The 27,027-nt window shown below is 42.2% G+C and overlaps 1 protein-coding gene across 16 annotated transcripts in view; it reads left to right on the top strand.

Moving 5' to 3' along the window:
• Positions 1 to 27,027, top strand: part of LOC143288466 (clathrin heavy chain 2-like) — a 76,459-nt gene that overhangs the window by 37,814 nt on the left and 11,618 nt on the right. For all 16 annotated transcript variants that reach the window (XR_013056099.1, XR_013056108.1, XR_013056104.1 and 13 more), the window contains exons 4-8: positions 12,779 to 12,931; positions 15,018 to 15,145; positions 16,832 to 16,996; positions 19,953 to 20,069; positions 26,390 to 26,563. Coding sequence is in view for 1 of the 16 variants with exons in the window: in XM_076596987.1 (XP_076453102.1) it covers positions 12,779 to 12,931; positions 15,018 to 15,145; positions 16,832 to 16,996; positions 19,953 to 20,069; positions 26,390 to 26,563 (737 nt within the window). In the remaining 15 variants the exon portion in view is untranslated. The remainder of the gene's footprint in view (positions 1 to 12,778; positions 12,932 to 15,017; positions 15,146 to 16,831; positions 16,997 to 19,952; positions 20,070 to 26,389; positions 26,564 to 27,027) is intronic.

Here is a 27,027-nt window from a genome sequence, read left to right as displayed (position 1 = left end):
CTGAAAAGTACATGGGTGCAACTTTTCCGTCTAGGCATGGAAAATACTTTTTTAAATTCACATAAAAAACGGAGCATCTTTTTTTCTGGAGAAAAAACAAAAGCTGATGGGCTGTTCAATATCGTTGGCCAATGACCTGTCAAAAATGAAAACGGGAGTACTCTTTCAAATGTGTCGTTTGTAGACCCCTTAGTAAAGAGGTTTTGAGAGGACTTGTCAGAGCGCCAAAATCATCAGTCACAGGTTTCCTAATGGTAGATTGAAGTCAGGCTGGCAGTTGCCGATCATGACAGAAGGTGATCCCTGCATGGCACATTTTGATGTCACTGTGAAAAGTAAATCACACACACACACACTCACACACACACAAACACATACACACACACAAACACACATACACACACACATGCATGCATGCGTGTGCAGTCATGCACACACATGTGAGCACGTACGCACTCACAGACACACACACATGTGTGAGTGCACGCACTATCGTGCACACAGGCGCACGCTCAGATACACATAAACGCTAATACATGTGATTTCCATCTCTGTCAAGCACACAGGGCCTGAGTACACTTTATGCACAAGTAACTTTGTAGCGATTGAAACAACTTTGTAGCAATTGACGTCATTGCTTTTCCTGAAATTACATCAGCCGTGATACAGCATTGTGTGGGCAATTACATCAGCCGTGATACAGCATTGTGTGGGCGCAATAGCAGAGTGGTTAAAGCATTGGACTTTCAATCTGAGGGTCCCGGGTTAGAATCTTGGTAATGGCACCTGGTGGGTAAAGGTGGAGATTTTTCCAATCTCTCAGGTCAACATACGTGCAGAAGATCAAATATGCATCCTGTAATCTGTATCAGCATTGGGTGGGTTATGGAAACAATATCATACCCAGCATGCACGCCCCCAAAAATAGGAGTATGGCTGCCTAAATGGTGGGGTAAAAACAAAACGATCATACACCTAAAATGTTACATGAGTGTGTATTTGTGTGTGCATGAAATCTGATTGAATGACACAGGCAGTGAATAATGAGAACACAATGGCAGCTGTCAGTCGACTCTACTCATGTAGGCAGCATGTTGTGCAAGTGATCCCGTGTATGTAAAGCGCTTAGAGCTTGATCTCTGTCCAACGACAGGTGCTTTACACAAGTATTAAAATCAACAGGAGCAGCAGCAGCACTAGGCAGTACAGTTGATGGCAAGAGTCACTTGAGTTTATTTAGATCTGGGATCTTTGGCCAAATTACCAAAGGCACACACGCATGCACACAGAGCTGAACTGAATGCACATATGCACTCACACACACACACACACACACACACACACACAGAGACACACACACACACACACACACACACACACACACACACACACGCGCGTGCACACAGAGCTGAACTGAATGCACATATGCACTCACACACACACACACACACACACACACACACACACACACACACACACACACACACACACACACATACCCCCCAAAAAAAATGACACATACATACATACATTCACGCACTTAGAAAAGAATACACATGCATTCACACACACAGATACACACAGACTCTCTCTCTCTCTCTTTCTCTTTATGTTCTCTCTCTCCTTCACACTCACGTGTGCACACATGAGCATGCTCACACTTTTACACAGAGCTGAATTAATAACACACACACATGCACGCACTTGTGCTCTCTCTTGCTCTTTCTTGCATGCACACACATAGTTGAATTGAAACCACACAGACGCACGTACACACACACACACACACACACACACACTCTCTCTCTCTCTGGATAGTTGAAATTTTTAGAGCTATGCAAAAATTAAAAGTCTATTGACCCTTCACTTTACTGGAAACTTTAACACACAGATAGAGCCGATGCTCACATATGCAGCAGAAATTTGGGGTACTTATAAGAATAAACAAATGGAAATCATTTATACATTTGCAATAAAATGTTTTTCAAATATACCTTCATTCCTCTAATGAAATAACATACGGTGAAACGGGTAGATATCCACTGAAAATGTACACAACAATTTAGTGAATAAAGTATTGGTTAAAACTTGTTAAAGTACAGCTGATAAGGCTTACGAAATGTTACAACAGAAAAATGAAGAAGGAAAGCAAAATTGGATAGACAGCGTAAGAAATGTTCTTGTCAAAAATGGGTTTGGAATTGTACAGATTAGCCAAAGAGTAGGGAGTGATGTCACATTCATTTGAGAATTTTAGTGACTGTCTTATCAACCTGTACATACAAAACTGGCATTAGACAACATGGAAGAAAATGCAAAGTATAATTGGTATTTTTCATTCAAAAATATTTTCAAAGTAAGTCAGAATAAGTGATTACAGGTTGACTCTGGATTACTTCATTGCTTTCTTCAATGTGACGTCATGTTTGTGATCCCCGGTGAACTCTTTCCTTGAGTAGATCTCACATGGGTTTAATAAACTGACAACTGTGGAGCAAATTTTGCGAAGTAATTTAGCATACCAAGCATGTTCTAGAGCTCTTTTAATTGTTTGGTCATGACATATCTTGCACTGTGTTAACCTTGGCTGGATCTGGTTTCAAGCCTTCAGATGAAATGATGTGTCCAAAATTCTTGACTTTCGTTGTTCCCACAACCAGCTAGCCTGAGTTTAGTTTCAAGTTTTTGGTGTTGGCACATCAAGTGCAGCTTGCAAGTTTCTGTCATGCTCTTGCTGTGTTCTTCCTGAGATGAGTGTGTCAACAACCAGAGGTTTGACACCTGGAAGACCCTCAAAGATTTCAGCCATCTTGTGCTGAAATTCATCTTGCGCACTGGTGAGACCAAATGGTAATCTTTTGAAGTGGCACCTTCCAAAAGGAATATTAAATGTGGTGAAATAGGCTGATTCATCATCCAGCTTCAGTTGCTGGTAACCTTGCGTCAAGCTTGGAGAAGTACTTTGCACTAGTCAAATTGGCAAGTGCATCTTTAAGGGTAGGTGTACAGTAGGGAGGTCTCTTAATGGTGGCACATTTAAGTCCCTTGGATGAAGGCAGATTCTCAGCTTCCCATTCTCTTTTTCACCACCAAGTGAATTCACCTAGTCTGTTGGATTGGTGACTTTGTCAATGACTCCATTGGTTCCCATCTTATCCAGCTCTTCCTCCAGTCTCTTTTTGATAGCGTGTGGTACATGTCGTGGATGGTGGACAACTGGCATTGCCATTTCTTTCCAATGTATGATTTCGCCTTCAAGATTGCCAAGACCAGAAAAGAGATGTTTGTATTCTTCAGTAACGTTTTTGTTTTTTGTTGTTGTTTTTGCCAACAGAAATTTCAATGTGTTTTTTGTCAGTGAAGAGTTGGAATTGACAGACTAGGCAAGCTGAATGAGTTTTAGCTCTGAACACGCTGGTAGACTTGAAATCCTGTGAGCTTGACCCTGTCCCGTCTTCTTTGCTGGTTGAATGTATTGATGTTCTACTGCCACATATTACTCATGTCATCAGTTCTTCCTTACTGTCTGGTTGTTTCCCTGAAAGCTTCAAATCTGCTGTTGTACGTCCACTCATCAAGAAACCATCTTTGGATCACAACTGTTTGAAAAAATTATCGACCTGTCTCCAATCTGTCATTTTTATCAAAGCTGCTAGAAAAGATCATATTGTCTCAGCTCTTAGCTCATCTGGAACAAAATGGTTTACTTAATTCCCACCAGTCAGCTTATAGACGTGGTCATAGTTGCGAAACAGCCCTTCTTAGAATAGTGAATGATTTTTTTGTTTTGTTTTGTTTGTTTTTTGGTTTTTTTGCTGCCCCATCATCTGCGCCGTTTCAGTGGCATTACACCCACGCCGCTCATTTAGATTCCCCCATACACGGCCACACCCGGGTTCGTCCGTCGCAGTCCCGGCGTCGGCAGTCCACATTTCGATATTAGGTCACCTGGAGGCCACACACCAGAGGAGACCCTGCACTGCTGCTGAGTCACTTCGGTGGTGTTCAGTGGTGCCTGTTTTGTTTTAACGTACTTAGGACACCACCTACTAAGCCCCCTACTAACGACAATAATGGCTTAGTCGCGGAGCCAGACTGAGTGAGCGTCTCTCCCAGAGTGGAGACCGCCACCACGTCCCTCAAACAACAGCCCCCCATGAATCCGCCGACACCGACGACATTGACAGGACTCCCCCCAAGCACGGAAGTGGAGGGGTATCGAAACTGAGGTCACCATGAGAGCAGGGCATGAAAGGTCACAGACTTTGAGACTATTTTGTTTATATTGATGACGATGAAGGAGAAGGAGGATGACGATGATGATGACGATGTTGCTATGGAAGTCCATTTTGGTTTGGGACTGCGTGACAAGGCTGTACTCTACGCTTCCTGTCATAATGATATCCCGGCGTTAACCAGGCCCGAGAGATACAGACACTTGCAGTGTTGGTCTGGTAATTAGAGCAACACACCCAAAGACGCATCCTTGAAGTGGATGACACTCGACTGTGTGGTCCCAGTCTCCCCATTTAAACCCACAGCACACTCAACTCTGGGTAGGAGCCGGCCACGGGCCGAAAAACCCACCTCCGCTGGGATTCGAACCTGCGTCCTCCCAGCCGTCAGTCCGCGACGCTAACCACTTCGCCACGGCGGCTGGTGTGAATGATTTGCTTTCGGGATTTGATGAGGATAAGATATCTGTTCTCGCTCTGTTAGATTTGTCAGCAGCTTTTGACACCATCGACCACTCTATCCTCTTGAACAGACTTAAAACTTCCTTTGGTATTCGTGACACTGCACTAGCATGGATCACGTCTTGCCTGTCAGACCGTACACAGAAAGTGTGTGTAGATGGTAGATACTCTAGAGTATCTGCCTTAAAATATGGTGTCCCACAGGGGTCCGTCCTAGGTCCTGTTCTTTTCGTGCTGTATGCGGCTCCTGTGTCGGATGTCATCATGCGATGTCGCATGAGAGCTTTGCTGATGACACACAACTTTATCAGTCGGCTTCCATAGCTGAATTTGATGCACTGGTGACTCGAACACAGGAGTGCATTGCTGGCCTAAAGGACTGGATGACTCAACAAGCTGCAACTAAATGATGATAAGACTGAATTTATGATAACCTGTCCAAAGAAGTTTCGTCAACATCCTTCCTTTCCTGACTCTGTTCTGATCAATAGCACACCTGTTTCACTTTCTCCTTCTGTTCGCAGTCTTGGTGTAATCCTAGACCAGTCTCTTTCCTTCCAACAGCACATTTCGAATATCTATAAAGTTGCCTATTTGGAACTGCGTAGAATCAGCTCTATCCGCCACTATCTCTCAACCGATGCAGCCAAGACACTTGTATGCTCTCTGGTTCTCTCAAGATTGGATTACTGCAACTCTCTTTTGGCCGGCCTTCCCAAATATCTGTTAGACAGACTCCAACGAATTCAGAATACCGCTGCCAGACTCATTTGCAGAGCTTCTAAATTTGACCATGTTTTTCCTCTCCTTCAGTCTCTCCACTGGTTGCCTGTTTCTGATCGAATAGACTATAAGCTATCCACTCTGACCTTTTCTGCAGTCAATGGATCTGGCCCCAAGTATCTTTCTGAACTCCTCCATATCTATACCCCGTCTCGCCAGCTCCGTTCTTCCTCTGATACTCGACTTCTCAGGATACCTCACGTCAGAAGTAAGACCTACGGACACAGATCGTTTTCTTTTCAATCGCCAAAGACGTGGAACAAGCTCCCTGATAACCTCCATCATTCTGATTCCCTCGCATCATTTAAATCTTGTCTCAAAACTCACCTTTTCCCTCAGCAGTAAGTTCAATTGTGGCAGGTCAGGTCCACTTCCTTTGTGTTAGCTGTGCTTGACTATGTATGTATACATATGTATGTGTACATAACTGCATGCATGTATATTAATGTGTATTGTGTGCGCGTGCGTTTATGTAAGTTTGTGCCTGCCTATGTGTGCGTATGTGTTAGGGTAGCTGTTAGATACACATGTATTGTTAAAATGTATGTACGCAGTGTGTGTGTGTGCGTGTGTGTGTGTGTGTAGTCATATTTTGGTGTGTGTATGTAACATAGATGTAATGTTTTATGTTAACAAAGCGTTTTTGTAAAGCACCTAGAGCAGTTATTCTGAATTCTGGATAGTGTGCTATATAAGTATCCATTATTATTATTATTAGACCAAGAACGGGCTGTGAAGTTGGAAGTGTATTAACAACATGGAGTATGCCTGTACAGGAGTGTTCTTTGTGTTTGCATTCCATGGTGATGTCACATGTGACTTATTGTCTCAGTCTCTGTCTACTGTTGCTGAACATGTAGTTAAAACTTTTGGTTTTAATGGCAGTATGTGATGCACTTTTTCATACTTTGATGACATTGACTTGTGAACTAGTGTCATATTGAAACAGATATCTTTCCCTGTGCTGGTAGAAATGACAGCAAATGCAGTGTCTGGATGCTCTACACTGTTGGTAATTGCATTGATAAATAGTGACAGGCCATCATCTTTGTCAATGCTATGTACTGTTGGCATGCTGTGACATATCTTTGGCCAGTGGTTGAGCTTGTGACAACTCTTGCATTTCTGACTAAATGCTGGGCACTCTCTCTGCTTGTGCTTTCCCCCACAGTTCTGACAGTTGATGACTTCATGATGTCTCTGCGTTGTATTCTCTTGTCTTCTTGAAATTTCTATTGCTATGATGCATTTTGCCTCTTCTGTTGGATAGTGTCAATGCTGGTTGGAGTGGCAGTGTTGTGTGGTTTCATATATGACTGCTAGCTCGATGACCCTCTCCATAGTAAGTGTATCACCTTCTGTAAGAAGTTTTTCACAAATATTTTGTGAAAGTATTCCAACAAGGATTCCGTCACGAACCATCTCAGATGGTTTGTCATAATTACAGTCCTTGGCAAAGTTTCGAAGCTCAGTGACAAATGTTTCTCCCTGCTGCTGTCTTCCTGGAAATTCTAGCGTGAAAACACAGTATTCTTTTTAGAAGCCGTGTGTTCAGCAAACTTGTTGAACAGAATGCCAATGTATTTCTCATTGTGCTGTTCTGCTCAGACAAGTTCCATGATTTGAAAATTCTTCTCCTGGTTTCTCTTATCCAGATGTGGAAGCAGGAATCTGACTCATCCCAAACTGCTGGAATTCTACGAAGCTTTTACTCTCGTAACGAAGAAAGGATACGAGGTTGTGTTGGCCTGGGTTCCTGGACATGTTGGCATTCGTGGTAACGAAAGGGCAAACCAGCTGGCCAAGAATGCTGTAAAGAAAGAATTATTGAGATCCATCGTACCATACACAGACATGAAGCAGGTGAACACTTTTGGGTCTTTAGCAAGAGGAGTGGAACACCCAGATGGACAACAAGCTGTTCCAAATCCGTCCAGACCTAAATGAGACCCTCTCATCGGGGGTGAAGAACAGAAAGGAGGAGTCTGCTTTGCAGACTGCGTGCAGGGCACACTTTTTTTAATTTTTTATACTCATTCTTACTTGTTGAAGGGGGAAGAGGCCCCTCGATGTATTCCCTGTGATGAGCCTCTCACCGTGAAACATGTGCTCCTTGACTGTTGGGATCTGCATGACGTTAGACACAGACATTACACGGCGGTTTCTTTGAAGACCTTGTTTTGTGATGTCCCTCCGTGGGCGCTGATGGACTTCTTAAAAGAAGTGAACAGTTTTAATCAGACTTGAAGATTTTAAACTATGGAAGGTTTTTTTAAAACTTTGAGTAGAAAGCTTAAAGTGGTGACTTGTTTTTATTGTTTGTTCTTTTACCCTTGTAGTAGGTATTAACGTGGCGATAGCCTTAGTGGTCGGTGAGGCTCTAAGCACTATCATTTCATTTCATTTCCAGATGTGGAAGTGGGGGTAGGGGGATTAGAGACTACACAATAAATCACCATGCATTCTGAAATACTATGTTTCAGACAGAGATGTGGGCTCTTTTTTTTTGTATTTATTTTTGCAAATTTTATGACCAAGTGGACATTTTCAAAACAGTGGAAGTTGGGGCTGAGAGTGAAGACCAGGTCAGACGGTGTTATGTTTGGTTGCCTCCTGTCATTTTTGTGTTGGGGCAGTTAGTTGTTGTCTCGGTGCAGTGACATGGAGTCTTCTTTTTCTTCGTGGGCTGCAACTCCCACTTTAATTTGTATTTACTTGAGTGGGCTTTTACATGTATGACCGTTTTTACCCCGCCATGTAGGCAGCCGTACTCCATTTTCAGGGGTGTGCATGCTGGGTATGTTCTTGTTTCCATGACCCACTGAACGCAGACATTGGTATTTGATCTACTTGTGTATACACACAAAGGGGGTTCAGGCACAAGCAGTTCTGCACATATGTTGACCCGGGAGATAAAAAAAATCTCCACCCTTTACCCACCAGGCGCCGTTACCGAAATTTGAACCCGGGACCCTCAGATTGAAAGTCCAATACTTTAACCACTGGGCTATTGCACCCATCAGACATGGTGTCAAACCCTGGACCTCGTAATAGTATGAAGCAGACCCAGCTTGGTTCCCAGTCCTCATCCTCTTCTTGAACCAGTGTGAGTGACACGTCAAGTGATCTGTCATCCATGTCCAAAGACCCAGCATTGACTGATGTAGTGTCTGTGCTCAGTGACTTGCATTTAAAATTTGATCAAATGAAAGGTGACATCAGAGACCTTAAAGATGGATTTGGCATGCTTCAAGGTGAAGTAAAGAAGCTGAAAGAAAAGCACGCCCATCTTCAGGAAGAAAAAGCCGAGCAGAGGGGAGGTAAAGCCCACCATGACAAAAAATCAGACAACCTTGAATGCTAATCCAAGTGCAACATCATCCTCTTCTGAGGAACTCAAGCTATAGAGAACTGATCATCGACAAGCTGTAGCTGGCCAGTGACGTCCCATTCTACAGACTGCACTGCCTGACCCAGAATTCCCACTCCACTGTGTTGTACCTTTTTCAAAGATAAGGTAAACTACTGAACCCTTTCACTTCCAGACCTATTTGTGATTTTTGGAAGATAATCACCAACCTATTAAAAAAAAAATCACAAAAATCCTCCTTTATGCTCAAAAGTATGTGAAAGTATGTTTTCTTGAAGGAAAATGAATGGAGAATATAATTACCATAACTTCAGTGTTGACAGGATGAGATAACTCAGTCATGGAAAGATAACTCAGATTTTTCAGAAAAAACACACAAAAAAACACAGAATATTTTGAAAAAAAAAGAAGAAATTTCAAGTTTGTTTATTTTATGGGTGGAATTGTGCTGAAATATTAGCAAATGCATTAGTCGCAACAACTTAGTACAATTATGTTGTTTCCTGCACTATCATGTTGTTTTAAACATAAACATTATAACCAATCACACACACACACACACACACACACACCTTCCCACCCAAACACCCACAAACACTATCACACAATATTACAACACAAAAATTCATTGCAAACAAGATTTCGGCTGGAAGCCTTCATCTAAAGGGTTTAATATTGGGGTTTTTCTATACCCACTTCTGACACGACCCCACCCCCTTTCTGTTGATGTAGCTTGTAGCATGTAATCATCATTAGGATAACCAGAATCATTTCAGTTGATCAGCAACAACAGTACTTTCATTTTCTATCACATTTTCGCAGTTGCTATTGTCGACATTGTGCAGAAAATCAAACAAAATTCTAGCCACCTCTTCTGTACTGTATGTTTTGGCAGCCATGTTGACACACACAACAGCTTTTCACTTTATAAGACGCAAAGAAACGCACCAAAATCGAGCCAAAACTTGCCAAGAAATAGCTTCGAATACTCATCAAGGCAGTTGCCATTTGCAAGGGAGGTAAGCGTAGGCAAATGAGTGGCTGGACAACTGATTATGCAGTTTCCCCTAAACCGCGGTTATATCCGCGGTCAGAAGAGAAAGGCTTAAGGCAAAGAGAAAATTGCAGGGCACTGGTCTTTTCATTGGGGAAGATTTCTCTATTAGAGTAAGGGAAATAAGATGTAAATTGACGCCCCATTACAAAAATGCAAGAAGTGAGAAGAAAAGAGTGCCCATGTTGTTTAACCATCTTGTCTTAGATGGTACCATATTCTCTCTGGACAGTGAAGGGAATCTAATAAAAATGAAATAGGGCTGTGACCGCTCTCATGTAGAAGGCATTTCTTTATGTCAGAATAGTTGTTTTTCCCCCAGTTAAGCCCAGGGGAACAACCAAAAATGTGATACCAGTTGTGAACCCAGTTAACATTGAAACACCGTGTGCATGTGCACCCAAAGCCTGTGTGGATGACAGTGACAGGGGTGGCTGTGTGAGAGAACAGGTCACGGGATGTGTTGTGCGGACTGGCAGAGATAAAAAAAAATGTGCATTTAAAACTGACTTGTTTAAGATATTACATTGGAATGTTAATGAGCTGCTTCTGAAATTAAGACAGAAAGATTTTGTTGCTTTTGTTTGTTCTTTTGATGTTTCGTCGAAATATTTCTTGAGACTTTTCAATCGGACATCTTTGCTGATTATTTACGTTTTTATAAACCTGCAGTTAAATTTTCTAATCACAGTTGTTCTTCAGGCGGAATTGTGTTGCCTTATCATTAGAATATGTCACTCGTTTGTTTGATTTTTGTGCATATATTGATTAGATGATTACAATGCATGTTACTTTGTTTTCCTTATTTGACCTACTGTTCCAATCATATGTTCCATGTAATATGAGGTTATATTGTTTTATTTCCACTCTCTCTCTCTCTCTCTCTCTGAGTCTCCCTTTCCCTCTGTCTGTCTGTCTGTCTCTCTGTGCCTCTCTCTCGCCTGTGACATTTTCATTTTCATATACTAATTTATATGTTGAATCATGCTTTTGTTGGCAATGAACATTTTCCCCCCTAGATGTTATTGCTATGTGTATTTTTACTAGACTTACTGTTTCATATTCACATTAGTATAGTATTTGATAACATACACAATGTATGCTTATGTGTGTGTAAGTGTGAGTGTGTGTGTGAGAGAGAGAGAGAGGGAGTGTGTGTGCATGTGTGTGTTCTCTATGTTTTTTTCCAATGTAGTTTATTGATACTATGCTTGTGCCTGTGTGTGTGTGTGTGTGTCTTATTATTACCATGCTTATGCCTTATGTAGTATTGTGTTCGCATGCTATGACTTTAAGTAGCAGTGTGTAGTGCATGCATTGACATAATTATATAATGTAGTATTGTGTAGTGTAGTGGGAACTGGATAAAAAAGAAAAGTGCACCAGTACTTATCTATTATCCGTGAAAATACAGAATTTTGTCTTGTCTTGTCTTGTCTTGACCCTGTTTCAGGGCGGGAACTGGATGAAAAAAGCGCCAGTGCTTATCTGTTATCCTTGAAAATACAGAATTTTGTCTTGTCTTGTCTTGTCTTGTCTTGCCTTGCCTTCTGACATGAATTATGCAAATATTTTGGTTTCATTCATAGATAAAGTAATATTAGACATGATGAAAGATGTCTTATTTGTTTGTCTTTATGTACCATGTGAAGGATCACTGTTTTATTCCTATTTTGCTCTTGATAATGGAATTAGTTTATTGGAAGATTGCTTAATTGATTGATTGTTAACACATGATGACATATAATATATATTGATTCATTACATCTAAGCGAACAGAATATTTCAAGATAAAACTGTGAATAAGTATGTTAAGCTTTTGTTGAATTTGTATACCATCATTGATTTATGTATTTTGAATGGTGCATGTTATGGCGACAATCATGGTTGTCACACATGACTCACACAGACTCAGGTAGCAGTGTGAATGATTATGTAATGTCAGGTGATTTGTTTGCCATGATGTATTCCTAATGTTAAAGACATGTTTTATTCTGGTCATGTGCCTCTAGAATTTAAAATAGCATGGACTATTGACAAAGCACAAATATTTCTTAACTCAATGAATACAGGAGAAACTCACAGAACTTTAGAGCTACCTGTAAGTCTAATCAGTCATGATATTGACGAAGCCTTGGCTACTTTTAACAGTTGTATTAAACAGAATGATGAACAGGTGCGGCCCTGTCTTGGTAACTTGGAATGAGCGGCGTAGAAATAATGCAACTCAAATGGTGCAGTTGATGGGGCAGCAAAAAAAAAAAAAAAAAAAAAAAAAAAAAAAGGAAAAAAAGAGGGGGATCTTTTCATATACTGCCTCAAGCCAGGAAGCAGTCTACCCACAGACTGGTAAAATTTGCATTCAGAGTCTAAATTATGCTCCTTTGTGCAAAATAAGAGTTTCACAACAAAGATTACATGAAGTTTGTGTGAAATTCAGGTCTATGAATTCACACAATGAAAAAAAGGTAGATGCAAATTTTTAGAAATCCCAGTGTGAAGTCGGCGTGCAAATTTTGTGTAAGTTTTTCGTGTGTATGGAATTTCACTTTTTGTAATTAGTGACTTGCATGTATTGAATCAAAACAGGCACTTCTGAACACCACCAAAGTGACCCAGCAGCAGTGACAGGGTCTGCTGGTGTGGTCTCATGGTGACCTGACATCAGTAGCTCCCTGTGGACAACTACTGGCATTGGGATGTCAGATTAACTTTAGATGTGGCTGAATATGGCGACGAGTAGTGTGGGAATGTCACTGAAACAGTGTAGATGATCAGGTCTGTTGCTCATAAACATGGATTCTGTGAGGTAACTTTTCTGAATTAATTTTGACACTGTGAACCAGTTCAGATCTGAATTTTTGTTTGTTGCAGCTGGTTTTCGTTTTGAGATTTTCAACCTGGACACAAAGACGTTGATTGGCCGAACCCACCTCCATGAACCTGTCTCTTTCTGGACCTGGCTCAATTCTGACATTGTTGCCATAGTGACAGACACTGCTGTTTTCCACTGGGATATGTGGCAAGGTAATTCATAATTTGCTGGTTCAGTTGGTTATATTTTTTCAGTAGTTTCTAAAACCAGATTGGATTTATTTTTTGCTAATAAAAAAAGGGAATTAAAGGGAATCAATACTTAGATATGTTAATGCATTAGAATTGACATTTGTGATGAAATTTGATGAGATGGACAGCAGTGCCATTAGGTCTTTGCCTCTCATTTCTGAGTCTCTTGTTTGTCCATTCTTGTCTGAAGTTTATTCTTGTCTGAAGTTAAGCCATCAGACTGCAAAACCCATGATTTAATGAAAATAAGGACTTGCATATGTTCTTTGCGGGAGGCTTTGTGACGGGGTCATCAAGTTTTTCATTGCCTGGCTGCTGGGGTGATCTGGTCAAGTGCAAACTGGCAACAGAGAATGGGAAATTTTAGAAGTTTGCTGCAGGTATTCCCTCCATCTGTTGTTGATGGCAGCCTTGTCCTTGATGAGTGTGGCTGTGTCTGCAGATGGCAAGGAAGCAAAGTTAAATTTCAAAGGACTGATGGAGTTATGAAATTGGTTTGCAACTGAAAATGGCAATGATACATGCGTAAAAGAGCAATAGATCAAAGTATTACATTTCAAGTTTGAAAAGCAGAAAACTCACTTACATATGTAACAAAAGTACAAATACAAATATTTATTTGCAAAAGAGCATGTTAAAAAATACACACACTCTCCAAATAAGTAGTGGAGGCAGGGTTCCGGAACTGCATGTAAGATTTCTATTTATGTGTCCAAAAAAGAAAAAAAAATTATTGAGTAGATATTATTTTGATAAAAAAGTGCATTGAAGAATCAAACAACTCTTCTGTTGTTAAAAGTATTTCATTCCTTGACTTTTGTATTTTTCGGTTTTTGTATGGGTCTGTATTTCTTTGTTAAAGGCTGTGACATTTGTGAACATTTTAAAAATTTTGTTGCATTTATAGATTAGATATACATATTTTCTGAAATGTTATGAAATAAGATATCATGTTTGTTTTAAATCAAGTGTGTCGTGTTTGAAATAGGAAGAGGTTCTCTTTTAATTTTTTGTGATGAAACATAGGACATTATATATTTCTTCAGCTTCTAACCATATTTGGTGATGACACTTCCAGGGAAATAATTGATTGAAGCTCTTGGCTCTTTGTATACTGCATAAATGGCAGCTGCTATCATTAGTCACGTTCATTTGTTTTTAAGTCATTTTGATTTGAAGCTGTTTGGGTTTTTTTAGTTTGGTGTTTTTGATTTTGTACACTGTGTCCCCAAACAGATGTGGAATTCGCTTTGGAAGGACTTTTAGTAAATAATATCAGACACATGTTTATTTATTAGAGTTGAATGTTTTTGACAAAGAACTTGTTTCCATTGACTTGCAGTCTTTAATGATTATATTTGCTTTTTCATATAACTTTTCATGGTGATTCCTAACCAACATAAGTAGTAAAGTTAACTATTTCGTTGTTATTTGTTTTATTTCTTACCAATCATTGACCAAATGGATGAAAAAATGAATCAGAAATCTTACCTTATGCTTTTCAATATAATTGGACGGGCAGATTTTTTTTTCTTTCTTTCTGCATTCTTAGGCTGCTACTTGTATCTACTGGTGGGTTTGTGTAGTTTCACAAGAAAACCATTTTCGTCCTGCTATTATGTCAGCTATGGGGATGTGCGTGGTGGGTGTGTTTGTGTATGTCTTTCCATAACCAAACAGTGACATCAATTACATGATCTTTGATATGCAGATTTGATCTTCTGCTGCATGTGTACATGCACAATTAGGTACAAAGTTGACCTGCACCCTTAACTCACCAGGCACCGATACCGCTATGAAACCCAGGACCAGAGACTGATATTACAGCAGTCTACCCACTTGGCTGTTTTGCTTGTCATTTATTTATTAATTTTTTAAGCAACAAAAACTAAAGCCATGATTTCATTTTTTGGATGGGCAGAACATTTTATCAGATGTTTTTAACAAAAGCATAAGAACAACAACAATAACAAACCCTGTTCACATTTAGAATTGGTTTTGGAGTAAACTACAGGATTTTACTATGAAGGTGGTTTTGTTTGTCAAGCAAGTAACATCAACAGTACTGCAGAACGTGTGTTTAGCCGTCACCACCGTCTGGCCTTCAGTGAGATTGTCAGTTACAAGGCTGACCCCAGTGTCAAATGGCTGGCTATCACTGGACTCATTCCTGAGGTAATGGAAACCATGTAGTTTATGTCTGTCTTCGTATTTGGAGAAGTGTGTGATTTGAAATGTGAGCATGTGCTGATTTTTGTGAATAATATTTCTACTCACTTCTGTGGTATTAATATTGTAAAATAAACATGAATTTCAGAATAATGTGCATGAGGTCAGACAGTGGGACTTGCAGAAATCTTGAAGTGAAAATTTTGTACAAAGTTTAGACTGGCAGATAATTGATTCATGACTGATTCATAGAAGTTTTAGTCAGCAAGTCAAAAACAACAAGAACATAACCAGTTTTGAACCTGTTTGTTCACCATTACAAAACTTGCCTTTGTTGAACCAAAATTTGTTTCCCCAAAGTCTGTCAACATTGATCAACATTTCACTGTTATGATGTGCAGGCAAAAGTTATGATTGAATTTATCAGTGTATTGACTTTTTCCAGATTTTACCACAGCTTTTTGGCTTGAAAATTTTATGATTGAATTTATTTATATTTTAAGCTTTTCCTAACTTTATCTTGGCTTTCTGGATTGAAAATTTCATAATGAAACTCCAAACATGCCTCAAACCCACCACACAGAAACCAACTGGTGGCAATGTGGCAGATGAAGAAGCACAAGGCAAAAATTCTCCAGTACTTTCATTAAATATATTAATTTCTTTTCAAGTCATTTGTAAGTTTTTGTGAACTGATTAGATTTCAGCAAATTTCTTTGTTTTTTCTTGAAAATAGAAGAAAAAAAAATATTATAGGTTGTTAAAATGTCACATGTGCATAGGAAGTGTGTGTCAAGTTTTAATGATAACTCCAGACTGTAAGGCCAGTAGATCTGTTTATTTAATGGTCATTCATGAACATAATACATTATTTGATGAGTCTTTTGATAAAGCATTCTCGGAATAAAATTCAGTGGCCTGCTTTGACTCCTTTCAGTAATATGTTATCACAGTCTATTGATATGATTCTAGAACTGTCACTGCTGAAGCTGATAAGGCTTTTGTACTTAACAGTACTTGTTGGTGTCAATTAACAGTTTTGATGTGCCTCATAACAGGTGATGAAGATGATTAAGCTGGATGTTTATGTCCTGTCATATTGTCATTAAAACAGATTTTATTTGTAAGGAAGAAGTCCATTGTGCAAAAGGAACATAAAAACAGGATAATGGTCAGTAGTTGTGCAGTATTTACCAGCAAAATGACCTATAAGGCTAATGAAAGGCCTTCATACTGAGTGCAGAACATGGCAGCCTTTCTGAGGCTGGAATCATTGTTTATTATCTATGTTTTGGATGAATAAGATCTGCAAAAAATTATTTCCTACTGTATATTCAAACTGACTTCCCATTCCATGATATAATTTTGCTGCCCCTGGCAGATGCATGCATCAGTGTAACTCCCATATTAAACAGAAGTGGTTATTGCTTTAACCCCTGTCTGTGTCTTTATTTTGTGTTTAGTGACAACTATTTGCCAAGAACATTTTGGCATGTGGAGATATTGGCCAGAGGGAAACACTTCAAAATGTTTGGTGAGAATGTGTGTTGTGTCCATAGAATGTATCCACATCTATTCACTCTGAAATACTTTTTTTTCAGGAATGTGTGGATACTGTTGTTCTCTTGATGAAATGTTTCTGTTTTGGGGAGTTTGATTAAATATGAGTCACACTGTTGGTGATTGTTGCAGGATGATCGTATCTCAGGAGTGACTCAGTTGTACAGTGTGGATGAGGACATCACACAGTGTATCAGTGCCCATGCTGTTTGTTTCTCTCACTACCAGTTTGCTGACAATCCCCATCCCTCCACTGTCTTCTGTGTCAGCTCCCGAGACAGCCAGCATCATGGCAAAGTTGGTTATTAGTCATGTTTATCTGAGTGCCTTGTTCTGTGCATGAAACAATCACGATTACAATCAGATTTTGTCATCAAAACCCAACAGGTTTACAAGAGACAAGTCACAAAGAGTCAATCATTTCTTAAAACAGTTGTGAATGTAGGAAAGTATGTTCAGCTGGACTTAATCAAGTTTTGTACATTCTGATGGCAAAGTTATGATATTGGGAGTGTGGAGATACTTTCCAGACAGATTCTGTTCTCTCATTTTCAGATAATTTGCACTGGTCATGAAAATGAATTTCATCTTCCAACATATCACAAACTGTGTATTTCTCAACTGGTATGTTGTTGTGACTTCCCTATTTTGTGTAAAAATCATGAGCACTTATTGTAAGTTTACTCATTTCTCTTCTGTATTTTTATATTTTACATTGTTGGAGATATGGTTTTAATATGTAATGTGGGGTTATTTCATAAAATTTTAGTCTTGATATTGTTTCTGTTTTCTTTGGTTTCCAATGCTTAACATATTTTTTCTTCAAGTTTACTCTGGATCACATTTTTCAGTCTCTTTACACATATGAATAAGACCTAGTTTGGTTCAGATTTTTTTTATGAATTAAGCCAGTTGTGATCCTCAGTGTCAGTAAGTAGTCCTTGGTAAAGCAATTTTTTAAAACTTGGTATGTATTCCATAATTGTCCCATCAAATTTTATTCTGTTATGTGCACTGAGTATGCTGTCAACTGGGCCATTGATTTCAGTGTTGCTTGGTATCTTCCAGATTCTGCAAGTCATGTAAATGCCATTTATTTCCTATGTACAGGGTCTATAGATCATGGAAATCCTGGAAAGTCATGGAATTTAAAAACATAATTTTCCAGTACTGGAAAGTCATGGAATTTCATTATGATGGTTGAAGTCATGGAAAAGTAATGGAATTTAAAAGAAAGCCTTCAAAAAACACAGATGCTTCCACTGATTGAAGAATGCAGACATGCCTGCTGTACCGCTGTATCAAAATTTGTACTGGAAAAGAAAAATTTAGATCTGTCGAAAACACAGAATTTTACAGGGCGTCCCGCATGATAATGGAAAACTTTCAGCGTACCACCTTGACAAAGTTTTTTTGACTGGCGCTGAGATGTCAGTTGTACTGGCTGCTGCTGCTTGGTTACTGTCACTTCAGTCCATGACACCTAAAAGGAAAGACTTGCACAAGTCTGTGGCGTGAACCGCGTACAGTAGATGTATCAGGCCATGACCTTAGCTACCTGGGCAAATTAAGCTCAAGCATAATAAAGATAAATGCTCACATGAACAGAAGAAAGATATAATTCAAATTGAGACACTGCTGATGTAACTGACAACAAAATTTGAAGACACTATCATGGCTTGACTACATCTGTCCTGATAATGAAAACACATTTCTCAGGATCAGTTATACTGTGTTGATCCAGTGATCTCTTATGCCAGTCATTATATATCATTTAGATCTGAGAGCAAATTACTTGAATGTGTTCAAACCGAGAGATTTGCCTTTGAATGACAAACACCAGAAAAAACCTGTTCACTTCTGGAAAACACACACACACACACGCACAGAGTACCATTGCTCACATATACACATTGACAAACCGACAGACAGACAAACACACTCATACTCACACTCACATACACACACACATACACACACAGATTGACACACAGACTCGCACATATGTTACCATCGCTCACATACACACTGTTACATATACTGCCAGACGCGCCTGCGTGCGCACACACACACACATACACACTACCATCGCTCATATTGTACACATTAGTGTACAGACATCACAAACACATAGGTTGACCCACAGACAAAGGCACAGACATGCGAACATGTTATTACCATCACTCACATACACACACCGACAGACGAGCATGTGCACAAACACACGCCATACATACTCACACACACACACACACACACACACACACACACACACATACACACACACATACACACACACACACACACACACACACACACAGAATTAACCATCACTCACATACACACACATTGGCATACAGACACCACACACACACACACACACACAAACACACACACACACACACGCACATCGACACACAGATGTGCACACATGGTAATGTTACCATCACTCACATACACACTGTCACACACACCATCAGGCGCGTGTGCTCACATGCACATTCACACTGTGAGCGCTCCCGCACTCACACACATACTTTTCCGACACTCACATCGTACACACACACTGATGTACAGACACCACATACACATGGACTTACACACAGATAAAGGCACAGATGTGCGCACTCGCACATCACTCACACATACCGACAGACGAGCATGTGCACTAACAGCGCACACACACACACACACACACACACATACACAGCGAGTTTACCGTCGCTCACATACACACTCATTGACATACAGACACAACCACACACACACATGGATCAACACTCCCACCAACGTGCACATATGTTACTATCACTCACATACACATGTCCCACACCTATTCCGGCAGTCACGCATGCACAAACACACACACACATTTTGGATTCTTCCCTATCTCATTTTCAAGTAAGTTTGTCCAGTGAACCGTTTGTTTTCATCCGATCATCACCATGTTACTGAAAGCATGTGTATGTGTATGTGTTCTCTATATGTGTTTGTATTTTTGTGTGTGTCTTTTATTATACAGATAATATTTGAAGTTTACCCTATTTTGTTAGTAATAAACTCAAGAGAAAAAGCCAAAATACCATTGTGCTCTGTGACTGGTAAAGATATAATTGATATGATTACTTACTTTTGTATTAAGTGTGTTTTATTGCAGTTGTGTACAAGATTATGTAGTGTTCTTGTACTTACAAAATGTACTTTCTCTGTTTTGTTGTCCAATACTCAGTGAATTGCCACTCTTGGTTTACAGGTACATGTAATTGAGTTGGGACCGTACAAACCTGGTAACTTTGCCCCCAGAAATGTCTATGACCATATCCACTTCCTGGATGACATGGAGCGCTACGACTTTCCCATTTCCTTGCAGGTAACTTGACCACACAACCCATGCTGTGTTTCCTTCCAAGAAATATCTCAATCCTCCATTCCTGATTTCCCTGCAAGTAACATCTCCATATCACCCTTGCTGTGTTTCCTATCAGGAAACTTCTCTGTACCATCCATCTCTCATTTACCCACAGGTGACATCATTTTCTCACTGCCTTTCCTTTTTGTTGCACCGGAGGGCTTCATCTCTTGTTTTAAAACAAAGCAACATGGTTGAAACTATGCAGACATGCAGATACTGATGAGATGAAGAGTCATATAAGATATCATGGCTGTGTATCAGAACCTCCCGAAACCTGGAGGGGGTCAGGCTGGTGTTCTCTTGACCCTCTCCCGGGAGGGTCACTACCTTGTCGTGGTCGGGAGGTTTAGTGGCTAGTGATCGAGCGAGCTATGTCGGCGGGGGCATCAGTGCTTCTTGGGGTTTTGCTGCTCTGGTCCCAGGTCTTAATTGACAGCCTACATAGCCATCGTAGCTGTTAGGGCTGAATAAGTGGTGGTTTTTGTACTGATGCCCCTGATAGGGCTTCCCATGCCGAACAGGTCGTGAGTGAGGCCCAAACTAAACGTGACCCACTGTCCCTTTCGCTATTCTCTATTCTTCTTTTTACTGCCTCTTTTCTGTCCTCAGCTCCCCATCAAGCCTTCTTTTCCACATTCTTTTTTCTCTGCGGCCTTCTTTAGGCCCGCCGTGTTTGCTGTGCGGCGCGACCTGTGATGGAGGGGAATGAGATCCTGGGGATTGAGAGAGCACGCTGCTCTCAACACATCCCTTTGGCTTGGACCTCTCCTAAGACAGGCGGCACACATTGGCCCGTGTGTGTCAATCGGCTACCCCTACGTGGGGCTGGGTCAAGACTGGCAGTTTAGAGGCTAACGAAGATAACCCCTGTAGTGCTCGGTTCTCTGTCCCCGGGAGCTGGGCATGATCGGGGGGGAACACGTTGGAGCTAGGCTGTTGGTCGTATATCCCTCCCGAAACCTGGAAGGGGTCAAGCTGGTGTTCCCTTGACCATGGCCCCTAAGGTGGACCCCATGGTGGGTGGGTAAGGGAGGGATGAATTTACAATTATTAAACATGAATCCTAAACAAACGCACCCCCCTAAACTCGGAAAAAGGAGGAGACCGGGAACAGACAACTCAGACTCAGACTCGGAGGTCGTTGAGACCTCTGGATTTTGGCCGTCGTGGCTTGTGATGGAGGGCGCTGATGACGACAAGCCCTTGTCGGCTCTCAGCCCCTTCGCTATCCAGAAGGGCTTCCAGTGTCTGGCGGGATCGCTGAAATCCATCAAGAGGCTGAGGAGCGGAGCGTTTTTAGTGGAGACAGAGTCTAAAAGGCAGACACAGCTTCTGCTCAAGGCAACCACTTTTGTGGATAGGGCGGTAAGGGTTTCCCCTCACAAAGGTCTCAACTGCTCAAAGGGGGTTATCAGATGCCCGGAGTTGAGAGGAGTGTCTGAAGCTGAAATCAAGAGCGAGCTGTCCTCTCAGGGAGTGACTGACGTGTACAGGGTGACGGTGAAGAAGGGGTCGGACAGAGTCCCGACCAACACTTTCTTCCTCACCTTCTGCTGCCCGAATGTCCCCAAGGACATTCGAGTCGGATACCTGATGGTGAGTGTAAGCCTGTACGTGCCGTCCCCTCTAAGATGTTTCAAATGCCAGAAATTTGGACACGTGAGAGACCGATGCAAGGAGGAAGAGGCGTGTGGCACCTGTTCGAAGGCGGCGCACCAGGGCGATTGCGTCAGTCCAGCCCGTTGTGCAAACTGCGGAGGCTGCCACCCGTCCTCATCAAAAGACTGCCCCGCCTGGAGAAAGGAAAAGGAAATCCAGAAGGTCAAGACAGAAAAGAAGACCCAAGATGGTGGACGTCGCGGTTCAGACGACGTCCACAGGGACGCAGACGGACGACTTACCCACCTCGTTAGAACCGCTGGCCTTGGGTGGAGGCGCCGTGTCCACCCCTTCCCATCCTGTGCGGCAGTCCTCAGGGGCTGCTGGGCGGGAGCGGAAAGCCTCGGGCGGAGGCACGTTGTCTGCCTCCCGCCCCACCCCACCCCCCGGCACCCCTCGCCCCGCCTCTCGTCTGCCTGGCCCTCAGGCTGGCAGAAGTGGCCAGAAACCCCCCGTACCTCCAAAACTCAAGGAGGGGAGGGTTGCGGCCTCGGCGGGATCGGGAAGGGCTGAGGTGGTGGATATTCCGACTTGGTCGGAATCAGAAAAATTCAATTCTAAAAATAAGTACTCCATCCTGGCCGACTTTGAGCCACCGCAAGCAGAGGAGCAGGGGGTAGCAATGGAATAGGCTGCTGCTTTATTTTTTTAACCTTTTATTAATGGCAGTGATCCACTGGAACATCCGGGGATTCTTCGCCAATATACAGGAACTCCAGCTGCTTTGTTGTGCTTTGAAACCTTCAGTACTGGCGCTGCAGGAGACTCTGCAAAGAGATGGCAAGGTTTTATCTCTCTCTGGTTTTAACTCCGTTTTTAAACCCGCTCAACCGAAGCAAGAGGGATAGACGGGAGGTGTCGATCTTTTTATATGCAAGTCCCTTTTATACAGTACAGTTCCTTTAAGCACCCCTTTACAGGCGGTGGCAGTCAGAGTCACACTTGAGAAAACCATCACTGTCTGCTCTCTGTACCTTCCTCCTGCCGTCCGTGTTTTGAGGCAGGACCTCATGAACCTGGTCGACCAGCTCCCACGTCCGTTTTTACTGTTGGGCGACTTCAATGGACACTCCCCGCTCTGGGGAAGTGAGATGACATCAGCCCGAGGTCTTCTCTTGGAAAACCTTCTTTCCGATATGGACTTGTGCTGTCTTAACGACAAGTCTCCCACTTACCTTCATCTGCCCTCTGGAAAGCTCTCGTGTTTAGATCTGTCAGTCTGCGATCCATCGTTGGTCCTGGACTACGAGTGGAAAGTGCACGACGATCTGCATGGGAGTGACCACTTTCCTGTCGTCCTCCGCCCCACAGATGGAGAAGGTGACTCTCTGCCTGACCGCCTGAACTATGACAAAGCAGACTGGGGAATTTTTACCAGGAAGATAAGAGCGGAGCTGCAGGAAGAAACAGTATTGAAAAGCAAGGACCCTGCTGACACTCTGACTCGGATCGTTTTAGATTGCGCCAAAGCAGCAGTCCCATCGTCTACCTCCAAGCCTCAGGTGCCAAGAACGCCCTGGTTCAACGTGGAATGTCGGGAGGCCCGTAAGTCTCGGAAGAGAGCGCAGCGACGCGTCTTTCGGAGACCGGAGACCGATAGCGTTCGAACCCATCAACAGCTGAGGGCGAAAGCCAGGTATGTTTTTAAAAAGAGCCAGAGAAAGTCATGGAGAGATTTTTGCTCTTCCTTAACCTCCAACACACCCAAGAAGAAAGTGTGGAGGGTTTTAAAAAGAATTAAGGGCAAAAATGTATGCCCAACCTTTCATCATCTTAAACTTTCAGACGCTCTGGTCACAGAGAAGAAAGCAGTTGCCAATTTGCTTGCCTCCACAATTGAACAGAACTCGAGATCTGCTAACAAATCTGCTCGGTTTCTTAAAACCAAAAACCTGTCAGAAAAAACACCCTGTAACTTCTCTTCCGACAACACAGAGAATTACAACCTTCCTTTCACAATGAATGAACTTAAATCTGCCCTTCAGACCTGTACGGATTCCTGTCCAGGAATGGACGAGGTCCATTATAAACTCTTAAAGCATCTTCCCCAAACCTGTCTGGACACCCTGCTCAAAGTTTATAACCACATCTGGACCACAGGCTTTTTTCCACCCTCCTGGCGGAAAGCCCTCATAATCCCGCTGCCGAAACCGGGAAAAGACCCCTTGAACCCCTCCAACTACCGCCCAATAGCACTGACCAGCTGCATCTGCAAACTGATGGAGAAGATGGTCAACGGTAGACTGATGTGGAAACTAGAGACCGACAGCCTTCTGGCGAAAGAACAGTGCGGTTTCCGCAAGCATCGCTCTACCATTGACCATCTGGTTTGTCTGGAAACCACTGTAAGAAATGCCTTTGTAAACAAACAGCATGTGGTGGCCATATTTTTTGACTTGGAGAAAGCTTACGATACCACGTGGAAATTTGGAATCCTCTCGGACCTGCACAAGCTTGGCTTCCGAGGACACCTGCCCCAGTTCATCCACAATTTTTTGCAAGACAGACAATTCCAGGTGAGGGTCGGCACCACCCTGTCTGACATTCATGAGCAGGAGCTGGGTGTCCCGCAAGGGAGCATCCTGTCGCCGGCTCTTTTCAGCATCAAAATTAATGACATCGTTCAATCTGTTCAGAAGGGATCGGACAGCTCGCTGTTCGTGGACGATTTCGCCTTGTATGCAACTGGCAGCACGTATGCCAGCATCCAGCGACGGCTTCAGCTCTGCGTCAACAAAATCCAGTGTTGGGCAGAGGAGAATGGCTTCACATTTTCGTCCTCCAAAACTGAATGCATCCATTTTCATAATTTTCGCCAGTTCTATCCGGACCCTGAAATCCGTCTGGGAAAATCCACCATCCTGGCGGTCAAGGAAGCCAAATTTTTAAGGGTCGTCTTTGATCAGAAGCTGAACTTCCTCAGCCATATTAAACAGCTGAAAATATCTTGCCAAAAAGCCCTGAACATCATTCGAGTTGTGGCACACACGGACTGGGGTGCTGATAAGAGAACTCTCTTGCACCTCTACAGAGCCCTGGTCCGGTCCAAACTAGATTACGGAAGTGTAGTATACGGCTCGGCCAGACCGTCTTACCTGAAAATGTTGGACCCTGTACACCACCAAGGGCTCCGTCTCAGCTTAGGTGCTTTCCGCACCACCCCTGTGCACAGCCTGTACGCAGAGGCGGGGGAACCGCCTCTCTCCAACCGCAGACTGAAGCTGACCCTAAACTATTAATTGAAATTGTTTTCTGAACCTACAAACCCTGCTGACGACGCTGTATTCAACAACCCTTTCGGTAAGAAATTTAAAGACAACCCAAACTGCATACCTCCTCTTGGACTCCACATTCAGCCGCACTTAGAAAATGCCGATCTGGATGTCGGTGGCATCTCAGATTTCTCTAAGTTCCCTGACAGCCCTCCGTGGACCTTTACAACACCTGAGGTCCGATTTGATCTGGCCTCATACCGGAAAGACTCCACCAGCTCTCTGGCCTACAGAACTTACTTTTCGGAACTCTGCCACAAATTCCCCACTTTTCAAAGTATCTTCACTGACGGTTCCAAGTCAGAGGATGGAGTCGCTGCATCTGCGTTCTGTCCCGCCTTTCCTGACCGGCCCTCAACGGAACACATCCTGTCTGACAGCTCGGTGTACACTGCGGAACTGACCGCACTGGTTCTGGTGGTAAAAATGGTTCTCTCTTCGAAACAAAAGAGATTCATGATCTTTTCCGACTCCTTGTCAGCCCTGGAGGCGATCGCCTGCAGGAATATCACTCATCCCAAACTGCTGGAATTTTATGAAGCTTTTACTCTCGCAACGAAGAAAGGATACGAGGTTGTGTTGGCCTGGGTTCCTGGACATGTTGGCATTCGTGGTAATGAAAGGGCGGACCTGCTGGCCAGGAACGCTGTAAAGAAAGAATTATCCAGATCCTTTGTACCATACACAGACATGAAGCGGAAGGTGAACACTTACGTTAAGGATCTTTGGCAAGAGGAGTGGAACACCCAGACGGACAGCAAGCTCTTCCAGATCCGTCCAGACCTAAAAGAGACCCTCCCTTCGGGGGTGAAGAACAGAAAGGAGGAGTCTGTGCTGTGCAGACTGCGTACGGGGCACACTTTTTTTACTCATTCTTACTTGTTGAAGGGGGAAGAGGCCCCTCGATGCATTCCCTGTGATGAGCCTCTCACCGTGAAACACATGCTCCTTGACTGTTGGGATCTGCATGACGTTAGACGCAGACATTACACGGCGGTTTCTTTGAAGACTTTGTTTCGTGATGTCCCTCCGTGGGCGCTGATGGACTTCTTAAAAGAAGTGAACATTTTTAACCAGATTTGAAGGTTTTAAACTATGGAAGTTTTTTTTAACTTTGGAGTGGAAAGTTTGAAGTGGTGACTCGTTTTAATTGGTTGTTTTTTTATCCTTGTAGTAGTTATTGATGCGGCGATAGCCTTGAGATGGCCTTAGTGGTCGGCGAGGCTCTAAGCACCATAATTTCATTTCATTTCTTTTGTGTATCAGAAAAACTAAAAGATCCTAAAATATTTACGGAGTGGACAACATACATATATATTTCTCTGCACTGATTGTGCTTTTGTGCAGGTGTCAACAGAGTACGGTTTACTGTTTGTGGTAACCAAGTATGGCTACCTGTACATGTGTGACATGGAGACTGCTATGTGCTTGTGCTGCACCCGTATCTCTGTGGATATCATCTTTACCACCAGCCTCAACACCGACACCCAGGGCATTTTAGGAGTGACACGGGGTGGGCAGGTAAGAGGATAGTATTCATTGGTAGGTGGAAAACTGAAATCTTGCAGAAGGCAGTTCTGATTTGAAACACAGTGTCAGACAGTAGTGGGATGTAAAGATATACCAGTCAACATTTTTTTGTTTTTGTTTTGTTTTGGGTTTTTTTGTCTGTTTTTTTTTTTCTGTGGTAAGTTTAAAACAAAAAATAGTTCATTTTATTATTTTTAAATGCACAGAAAAATACAGCTTTCATCAGACAGCTACTAGACAAGAATGGCCTTTCTTTTTTTTTTTCTTTTTTAGATCATCTGGTGTTGTCAGAAAAACTGGGTTATACTGTGCACTTTCTGCATTGGACTACTTCTGGACTGTCAGTTAAGAATACATGAGAAATATATTTAAATTGTTTATCATACCGTATTATTATTTCTATGGTTTCTTTTTCTTGTGGTATGTGTATGAAAGCTTATATTTGTGTTGACATA

This window comes from Babylonia areolata, chromosome 12 (assembly GCF_041734735.1).
Source record: "Babylonia areolata isolate BAREFJ2019XMU chromosome 12, ASM4173473v1, whole genome shotgun sequence".
NCBI lineage: Eukaryota > Metazoa > Mollusca > Gastropoda > Neogastropoda > Buccinidae > Babylonia > Babylonia areolata.
This window is presented reverse-complemented; position numbering and strand designations above follow the sequence as displayed.